The 10,947-nt window shown below is 32.7% G+C and overlaps 1 protein-coding gene across 6 annotated transcripts; it reads left to right on the top strand.

Moving 5' to 3' along the window:
- The first annotated feature begins 220 nt into the window (after positions 1 to 220).
- On the top strand, positions 221 to 4,926 carry LOC139867039 (uncharacterized). 6 transcript variants are annotated; one of them, XR_011765731.1, is made up of 4 exons: positions 221 to 392; positions 2,088 to 3,466; positions 3,554 to 4,243; positions 4,323 to 4,926. XR_011765731.1 is itself a non-coding variant. In XM_071855356.1 (2 exons), exon 2 carries the CDS (start codon positions 2,106 to 2,108, stop codon positions 3,381 to 3,383), a length of 1,278 nt encoding a protein of 425 aa, XP_071711457.1. In that variant the 5' UTR covers positions 221 to 392; positions 2,088 to 2,105; the 3' UTR covers positions 3,384 to 4,313. The 6 variants fall into 6 exon arrangements, 1 of the variants encoding a protein (XP_071711457.1); XR_011765732.1 differs by having other exon boundaries at positions 2,088 to 3,928; XR_011765730.1 differs by having other exon boundaries at positions 2,088 to 4,243.
- The last annotated feature ends 6,021 nt before the right edge of the window (positions 4,927 to 10,947 follow it).

Here is a 10,947-nt window from a genome sequence, read left to right as displayed (position 1 = left end):
AGTAAAAAAAATAAATGGATATGGATATGGATACGGCCTCACCCGATCCATATCCGATCCATTGCCATCCCTACTTTCTATCACTATTCTCTCTTTTACTTTCCATCCCATTCTTTTCAGCTTTAAAAAAAACTAGAGAACACAGCGTAAATGTAAATGTAAATGTAAATGTGTATAGTAACAATTTTTCATGGATTTATTTTTCAAAATCAATCTATTATTTCCGGTGTGATCCGGCAACATCTTTGCTCCTTAGCTCTTCAATTCAGTAAACGATAGTATTATAATTAGGGTTACGGTTTTGGCATCGCTGGTGTCGTCTCTCTCTCAGTGCCCAACTGAATCTCTTTTCTAAAACCCTAATCATCTTCAAAAAGTGGTGATAATTACAGGTTACTAATCTTTATTTTATTTATTTATTTTTGTTTTTGCTGATGCTTTACATAAGATTCCTGTACGTGGCGCTACGTTAATTAATCAACGATCGTTTATTACAATTTTGTCAATATCGGATGGACGGATGATATGTTAATTACCCTGTTCTTCGTGTGATTCATGTATATACGCGTTTATGTATCTTATATGTATATGTATGTAAATGCTTGTTCCTGTTTATGTGATAAATTAAGGTTTCTTCTCTCTATTTTCCAATATTTTTGTGCTGATTCAACCAAGGTTTTTATTGTGTTGTGAATTAATCAAGGTTTATATTATATGTTTGATCTTAAGATGTTAGGATTGTAGTTTGGAATTGTTTTACTACGTACTTGGTGATTGCATATAGTTTTATAATAGATAGATATTCGATATATCAGTCAATATAGGGCTAAAAATCTACTGTATTAGAATAGCCTGTATTGGGATGAAATCTACTGTATTAGTCCATCTTTTTTTTTTTAAGAAAAAAATTGATTGTTGTAAGTTGTAACTATAATTGATTGTTAGGATTGTAGTTTGGAATTGTTTTACTACGACCCCAAGGGCCGGCACTGACCCAAGTTTGAGTCCGGCTGTTCTATTTTCACTTCCACGCTTCCTCTCCACATTATTCAAGTGTCTCTCTTCCAATTTCAGTTTTACTTATCAATGTCAAATATATCAATATCAGTAGTATAGTAACAATTTTTTATCGATTTATTCTTCAAAAATCAATCTATCATTTCCGGTGTGATCTGACAACCTATTTGCTCCTTGGCTCTTCAATTCAGTAAAAGATATTATTATATTTAGGGTTACGGTTTTGGCATCGATGGTGTCTTCTCTCTCAATCCCCAACTGAATCTCTTTTCTAAAACCCTAATTATCTTCAAAAAGTGGAAATTATTACAGGTGCTAATCTTTATTTTTTTTGTTTTGTTTTTGCTGATGCTTTTACATAAGATTCCTGTACACGTTAATTAACGATAGTTTATTGCAATCGTGTCGATATCGGATGGACGGATGATATTTTAATTACATATTCTTCGTGTGAATCATGTATATATGCGTTTATGTATCTTATATGTATATGTATATAAATATAAATGCTTGTTTGTGTTTATATGCTTAATCAAGGTTTCTTCTCTCTATTTTCCAATATTTTTGTGGTGATTTGAACAAGGTTTATATTGAGTTGTGAGTTAATCAAGGCTTATATTATATTTTTCATCTTAGGATGTTAGTGTTGTAGTTTGGAATTGTTTTACTTCGTGATTGAATATAGATATATCACTCAGTTTAGGGCTAAAAAATAATAGCCTTAGCCTGTTATGTCATTAGTGTTTATCTTTGTTTTTGTTTTTATTATTGTTATCCACAGGGCTGAATATGAGTTTTTATCCACACTATTTTTCATGTTAATGTGTTGCTTTTTGTATTACTGTTATATCGTGTTAGTAAGAGTGTTATCTTCTTTCTTACTATTAGAATAGCGTGTTGTATTGTGTCATTTGGTATTCATGATTTCCGTTGTTTGTTTTGGGTCTAAATCTTCTGTTTTGAATTGTATTTGTTCATATGTTTTAGGTACATGTTTCTAGTGCTGTAGTCCATTCTTTTTTTTCTTTCTAAATTTGATTGTTGTAACTAATTCATTTCATGTCCCACAGCATTCATCTACAAAAATCATGGCAGACTACATTCCTTTTCACATTCAACAAAATATCATGAAGATGCTTCCTGTGGAATCATTGATTCGGTTCAGATTAGTCTCAAAAAAATGGAAGTCTTTGATTGATAGTTCTGAGTTTATTGTTGCTCACACCTTAACCCGCCGAACTAATCAACAACATCATATTATGATTAGGTACATAGATGTGGAAGAAGATGAGATCAAATATGTCTCAATTGTCGATGATGATGATGATGATGATGATGATGATCATGATGATGATGATGATGATGATGGTGATGATGACGACGATGACGATGACGATGATGGTGGTGATGGTGATGACGGTGGTGATGATGATGGTGATGATGGTGATGATTATGATGACGACGATGGTGACGACGACGACGACGACGACGATGACGACGAAGATGATGATGACATACTTCAGATTCCAACACTCGTGGGTGTCTACGATGTCGCGGGTACCTCTCACGGTTTGTTATGCTTTTTCGGTTCGGATAAGTCGGGGTCGGACATAGCTGTTATTTTGAATCCATCCATTAGAGCATGTGTTGATGTTCCTTTGCCTAATGTGATATATAACGAGTATAATGAACGTTTTGTACGTTTTGGGGTTCATCCCAACACTCTTGACCCAATGATTGTTTACATGGCATTCAATCATTGCTTCCAGTGGCAAGTCGAGGTTTTTACGTTAAGCGATGGGACATGGAGACCTCCATTATGTAGTAGCAGTGATGTATTTTGTGAGACAAATTGTTTTCAAAGGTATCAAGTAGTAATAGGCAAGTTTATTTACTGGCTTTCGGTTGACACTTCTAATGAAAACAGTGGCAACTCAGTTGTTTCATTTGATATGGATACCGAAGAATGTACAAGAATTAACCTCCCAAGATGTTTATCATATGCGCGTAGTCCTCTTAGTGATATCTCTATATCGAAGCTAAGGGATTCTCTTGCTGTATATGATTACATTGGGGGAGATTTTGAGATATGGGTGATGGAACCTGGTATTGCAAGTTCATTTTCAAAGCTATATACTTGCACGTCACCATACGGAGACCATATTCGTAAAGTATTGGGATTTGGAAAGAATGGTGCACCTATTGTCGAATTAGAAGATGATACCCAGTTTCGATATCCATGTATAGTAGTTGCCGCTGTTTCTGACCCCTACCTAAAACATCTCAGTCGGATTGGGGTTCGTGGAAGAAGTCGCACATTCGATGCGTATTTTTACGAGGAAACACTACTTTTGTGTGACTATTAGTTACTATTACCTAAATGGGTTTTCTCTACCATGTAGGAAGCTTATCTGAATGTAGTTGTGGTACTAGATTTGATATGTTTTGGGTATGAAATACACATGATATTGATGTTTTGGTACATAATGTTTATTTTGTCACTAATTAATTACTTGTATGTGCATATATGTATCAGATGCTATGAACAAGTTGAGATGAACGTAGGTTAAATGAACTATAAAATAGCTTATATCTGGACCCAGGTCAAACAGGTTGAAATTGAGTGTGATCCCTCTAAATAGTCTTCCTTTCAAAGATTTGTTTATTGTTCTAAATGATTGTTGGTGTTCAAAATCAATGCAAGAACCAAACTCGATTTATGTTAGTATAATGCTGGGTGGCAGAATGTGTCATTTGGGCAGTGGGTCAAAAATAGGCTCATGATCAAAGTGGACCACAGAAGAAGAAATGATTGTGCGAATCCCCCAGATGCAAATTAAGACCATTATTATTAGCCATCAACGTGAAGTTAGTGAAGATGATGCAGGACAATTGTTTGTTTTTGTAAAAGGTTAGGGTTCCCTTTTTACCTTTAGAAAGTTATTTAGTGCATGTGTCGATGTGGTGGTGAATTTTCTGTGTGTTAATTGTAGTTACGGATTAATTTTTATTCTTAGAGCTGAAGTTAATTAATGTATATGTATTGTTAGTTACTATTTGCACTGTATTTACTTTGAGTTGATGCTATGCGATAGCGCGTCTAGAATAGTTTATAGATAATTGTAATATCCGATTGTTAGCCTGAGAGAGGTATTTGCATTGTTAGTTCTGAAATCCTGACTTTGCAACGGAAATTACATAATTATCAATCCGATTGTAGAAACAGGTAACAATTTGCCCTACCCCCTTCATATATGCTTGATTATATTTTTAAAGATTCGATCATAATGTTTAATATTCTGCAGCTGCTATGCCAATGCGCTACTTCAGTGTTTGACCTATACTCCGCCTTTAAATGCTTATCTCCTTCAAGGACTCCACTCGAAAGCATGTGAGTTATTATTTTTGGCTAGTTTCATTATACGAACATATAGAAATTGCATTTTTTATAAGCAGATCAGTTTGAATTCTATGATTTGTTTTCATTTAGGCGATAAGAGAGTCTGGTTTTTTACATGCGAGTTTGAAGGCCTTGTTTTGAAGGCAAAAAGCGGGAATTCTATGGCAAAATGCAGCAGGTTAGTACAGAATATATGATCTTCCCTTACTCTTTGTACATACTGAATGTTATTATATATGGCAAATGTATGGGCAGTTTGGGGTAACGGGTCAAAATGGGCCTGGGTTCAAACATCTCATTTTTAGTACTGTTTTTGGTCTGGTTGAAATGCAAACACTTTCTTTTCTCGTACACTAGTCGATCTCACTTGTATCATGAGGATGATAAGTGTAGAAAGTTAAGTTTTAGTAGTAATAGCTATAGAGAGCCTAACTTTGATAAAATAGGTGGGCGGCCAGTTAACCTTTCGGAACCCTCAAAACCGACATTGAGAAGATCCACAACTCGAGGAAGATGAGATTGATCGAACCCAAAGTTCTAAGATTTCGATGGGTTGCGGTTATAGGAGGGAGTTTTTTTTTGGGGTGGGTGGGGTTAGGGGGTGGCTGTATGTATGTATTTGTAAGTTGTACCTTTGGCTGCTGTTGTATTTGTTAAAAAAAAACTTAACAGCGAGCGAGCCTTCAGCATTTTGTCACTCTCTTCCCCTTCCATATCTATAAATATATAAATCATCTATATTCTATATCTATATTATATGGTAACGTGCTATGGAGTATAGTACCGTAATTTTTAACAATTACTCCATACAATATAGTGTACTGTAAAATTTTGGCATAGTGAACAATATTACACCAGATTTTATTTCACCATTTTAGTGTAATTAAAAATTCGTTGCACATTGTAGTGGGCCTAAGTGTCAATTACTTGTCAGTTGTAACATATATCCTTAAATCTAATATCTACCTGCACCGAAACTTGCTTGATTCAGTATCACAACTACTTGTGGTGGAATTCAATGGAGTGCTTATATGAAGAACTTGTATGATTCGGTTTCATAGTAAATTGTATGGAAGTTATTGGTAACGAAGGTTACAATCTCTAATGAAAATAGATGCCACATTATGGAAATTTTGTACAACGAATAATCAAATTACAGTAATTCATATCTTAAGATAACTATCACAATTCACAAGATAGTCTAGTAATTGTGGCAATAATGTGTTCTCCCAAGAGGTCTAGAACCTTAGTAGTTGCATATCATTGGGTGGCAACAACAAAAAATAGTTGAAACAACCTTACCGAATAGCCAGAACGGTTAAATGGACTGGACGAAACAAAGCTACAGTTTATGACTCGTGCTCGTAGCTTAAGAAATGGATCAGTGAAGAACAAAAGCTAAAGCGACTGATTACGATGATGATACATATGGCTTATGCCTCATTTATAGTTTAAAAATGTCTAAGTAGTTGTTAACACAAGATTTTCAAAGTGGCGATTTTAAAATTATAATTCAATGGGGTCCCGATTTTTTTTTTCAGTACTAAATATATTTGAATGATAATTTAGTGGTAATTTACTTTCAAACCAAAAATTCAAAAAATATATGCAGTCCGAGTAGGTAAATTTAGTGGTGTCTTATATATTTTAAAAGAAAAATTATAAATCTTAAAAATATATGGGGTTTTGTAGTTATATTTACCGATTTCTTATATAATTTTAAAGTATTTTCTACTACAATTTTTTAAACTAGTGGTGTTTCATGACACCACGAACCTCTTACTAATTCACCCCTCGATTTTTTATATCTGTTCCATAAATCTTTAACAAATACACTTTAAAATAGTAGATTTTCATGAATAACTTACAAAAATAGAAATTAATTTTTTTTTACACATGGTATATTCGAAGTTTCAAACTTCGGATTTGGTAAAACCGTAAGTTTGGAACTTTGGTTTTCTCACTTTTTGCAGAACACAGCTGACATGGTCAAACGAATATGATACGTGGCAAAATCGAAGTTTGGAACTCCGGTTTTGATTCTTGAGCAGTTAATCATCGAATTTGTGAAATTGTCTCAATCATCAATTGATCGATTTAAACTTCAATATCACTTAAAACGTTATCATAAAGGAGCAATTAACAGAGTACTTGAACAATTTTCGTGCAAAAACATCTCTAAATGAGAATTTTGATGAAGAACAGCTAGCGACGGTTTCATCTTCATATTAAATTTGATTGTGCAATTTAGATGTTTTTAGACAACGATTTCTTCATAAAACCTACTGCAAATTGATCACTAAACACTCGAGTTTCATCAAAATAGTCTGAATCCAAACATAGAACTCGAATTCGATCCAAGATTCAAACAGTTGACTTTTTCAACGAACTTTGACTTCGAAATTCAGATTTGATTCTTCAAATTAAAAGCTATAACTTTGCAGACACGTTCACGTAAGGATTTAGAACAACTATGCATTTCTAGTTTTTATCAAATATGCCAGGTTAATTCAGAGACCTCAACCGTTTGACTTTTCTCATAACAAAGGACTTGAGTCGAATTGCTCCAAATCTGTTGATGTAAACTGAAATTGTCAATTGAAGAAATTTAGGATTAGCATATAGATTGTGAATCTAGGCTTGATTAATGTTGAGAATCATTAATGAAGATTTTCAAATTTTCAAACTTAGGTTAAGCCATGTCAGCTTTGTTGATCAAAAAGGGTCAAAACCGAAGTTCCAAACTTCGGTTTCGCCAAATCTGAAGTTTGAAACTTCGATTTTACCAATTGTGTAAAAAATTATGTTTAATTTATATTTTTGTAAGTTCTTCTACAAAATCTACTATTTAAAAAAAAAAATCATTGACTTTTTCTCCCATGAAGCCTTTTATTTACCCTTAAAGCATTTGAGACTCATCAAAATAAAAAAAGGCAGCACAACCCCATTAGCTTTCACCGCAAATGGGCCGACAATAACAAAATTTAAAGTACAGTGATTAATCATGTCAACAAAAGTGGGTCCCTAAAGCCCATCAGATGAAGAATTTAGTTTTTCTGTCTTCTTTTCAAAAAGTAAAAATAGTGCTAGTAGTATCTTGTAGACTTGCAAAATACTTTAATTATATTACTGCACTTTGAAATATAGAAAATTCGTTGGAAAATCTATCTTCTCTAGCTTCTTCTTCATTGTTTGTATTCTTACTGTTATATGTATCAAAATTACTCATAATTAGGCCTTTACGGGTTTTAAGACATTACAAAGTCTTTTAAAAATCCGCATCCGAGAGTTTACAAAGAATACGGATATTTCATTTTTTATTTACTACGGAGTAATAGGTAAATTTGTGTGAATAGGGATTCGTTTGGCTTATACGTAGATGGTGAATAGGGTTTCGTTTTTTTGTTCCGAGCCGCTCGTTTTAATCTTATTCGACCTTTTCATCTTTTGATAAATTAGTCTTTGTTTTATATATAGTCTTTGTTATTTAAAAAAAAAATCATCCATTTGTGTGTTATTGCACATCATTACGGGGTAGGGGCTCTTTTCAATAGGAGCATGCATTACGTACTATATTTAATTTACATGTAATCAACTTATTTGATGTTTATCAGTTTATGGTTAGTTCTCACTTTGTCTTCTTAAAATACTCCCAAACTTTTAGGTGTTGTTCTTTTGCTCCCCAACTTTATTAGGCATGCGAGAACTTGATAGCACAACATTTCTAATTAAAAGTTTAGGTCACAATCTTTTTGTTTTCTTTATTCAAACTTATCGTATGCAAGAATTGCATCCACACTTAAAAGAAAAATAAAACTCTCTTACGTTTGTGTTCTCAAGTTGTTTTTTTAATGAAAAAGAATGTGATGGAAAGGAAACATATAATAATGATGGAAAGTAATGTAATACTCCCATATATAATAAAATATATGTGTAAAATAATAATATAAAATACGATAGATGTATTTTCGATTTGAAAAAATAGTAAAAATAAGGAAAGAAATATAAGTAAAAATAAACATTTTCATAATTATATCATTTATTCATTTGTAATATTTGAACTAAAATGATTTGTAAATAAATTACTCGTATGATCACTAGATAACATCTACCCAGTATGTAATTGTTTTTTATACATATTATTATTTTTCGAACACGAGAAAAAGTAGAAAAAATGACTATGTTATTTTTTTTAATTATTATTTATGTTGCATGTAACAAAAATAATGCTGGTTATGAAATAATGGGAAGATTACGTAGGCTGCCCTTACAATTCGCCCATATATGTCTTTTTTTTTTTTTTTTAGGGAATGTATTTGGAATCAATAGTTACGGGAGAATCTCTAAGTTTGATTGCCATTAATGTATAATATTAATCGTCATGAACACCAAGGAATTATGTGGGACCAAATTAGGAATTGGAAGGTAAAGTGGGATAACAAAAACAAAAACATCAAATTGCATTCATCTTCTCTAGACACATGTATGAATGATGTTACCAATAATGGATGCTTGTTCAATCACCCAACTCTTATTGTTTTGTTCCTATCCGTTTTTCAATTGACGAATTCATGCCAAAAATAGTAAATTACTGTATTTGACCAAGAGAAATGATTCATCTATTTTTTAACACACAAATATTCACACACAAAAATAAACCAATAGAAAAGGAGAGAAAGATGAGAGTGTACTATTCACGGCCGCCAACAACCATTTAGGCCACTCCCTATCGTAACTAAACTATTCATCCTCTTAACCTTTCACATCAGCGTCCCATCAACACCAATATCCTATAACTAACTCATAACTAAACAATCCCTATCATGGCTAAAACAATACTCCTCTTAATATACAACGTACAAGCAATAAAGCATCAAGTCCAACAATAAAAAGCACTGGGACCCGCAATTCCTATAACACTTCCGTTAAATCTATGGTGAAAGCGGGTAACTAACGCGGGTAACTAAGTGGTGCCTATGGTTAATTACGGGTAATGAGCGGGTAATGGACGGGTAACTAACATAGGGGTGGTCTTACAATCGCCATCAGTCACTGACGGCCCAAGGAAGCAGCCGACAGCCAACCAACAATCGGAATCCACAGATTTGAACACACAAACACACATTAAACACCAACCAGCTGATCTACGCCTATACCCACAAAATCAAGATCCGACCAAAATGGGTACAGAGCTCCTACCGGAGCTTGCTCCTACACCTCATAAGAATAATTTACACTCATTAATGAATGTTGTAGAACATTTTGTGTTTGTATTTATTAATAAAAGTGTTTTATTTTTTTTCAATAATTTTTATGTGTTAACTGTACGTCACTAGGTAGACTAATTATTTGCATTAACAGTTTCTATAATTTATTGGTTCAATAAGATGATATGATCATGCTAGAATTGATAAAGTCAAGCCACTCTTTTAATTTTGACCCAGTCTTATTGTTAATTTTTCGTCTTTATCCCGACTTTTGGAAGTCTACATTCGGCTGATCAATGCACAATCAAAAACCATCCATGACATTTGGCTCGAGTTGTAGGTCCAACTTGCGTTAAATGTTATCTACTCATTTCGAGATCTTTAAAACATGAATTAGATAGCGAAAACCAAACCTTTATATCACGTCACCACGTATATATGTTCTTGTAAAAGTATTAACTTGTGCCACTTGATTTGTTCTTGAAAATAAAACATTCAAATCAATTGTTCAAAAAACCAAATGAAATATATATAAAAAAATTACAATTGACATGTAACCAGAGGGAGTTAAAGAAACTTTTATTTTTCATTTGTAAAACAGAAATTCTTTTAAGAAAATGTTTAACTTTCTAAACTGTAAAATTTTAAACGTCGATCTCTAAAATCCGGTTAAAGATGTGGTGCCCAAATTAACACACCCATACTCCGACCCATACCCATCATCATTTAGAATGCCCATAAGATTCCTTTTCTTATCTTCACGATTTAACCCTATTACGCTGGTATGTTAAAGCTTAAGTTTATACAACCATCATATATAATCATAGTTTTATATTTGAATTTATACTTGCAAATTTACACACATATATTATACTTATGCTCTACTTCTACTGCAATATATGTTGACTATGTTTGACATATAAATATGACTTATTAAAAAACTTTAACATGTGAAACAAACTTTTAGATAAACTATTAGACTATAAGTTATGAGAGAAAACGTCGTGAAGTTATTAAAAAGGAGAATGCTAAACGTAATCCTTAAAATTATGTTTAAGCATACCGTATTTATGTTTTAAAACTCAGTAGAATTAATTAGAAAGCATAAATATTCATTTTTTAATATCGTTTTTCCTTATGTAATTTTAGTATCATTGTTATTAATAGCAATATATAGTTAGTTATAAATACTGAATTAATTTATATATGAAATTCTTAAACGTAGCCTTAAGGGTTACGTTTATCATTTTCCTAAAAAAGATAGTCAGGTGTTGTGATTGGTACGTACTTTTCTTAAGTTTCGGCATTTTTTTGTTTTCAGTT

The sequence above is a fragment of the Rutidosis leptorrhynchoides genome, chromosome 9, assembly GCF_046630445.1.
Source record: "Rutidosis leptorrhynchoides isolate AG116_Rl617_1_P2 chromosome 9, CSIRO_AGI_Rlap_v1, whole genome shotgun sequence".
Taxonomy (NCBI): Eukaryota; Viridiplantae; Streptophyta; class Magnoliopsida; order Asterales; family Asteraceae; genus Rutidosis; species Rutidosis leptorrhynchoides.
Note: the sequence above shows the minus strand (reverse complement) of the source record. Positions and strands in the feature narration are given on the sequence as shown.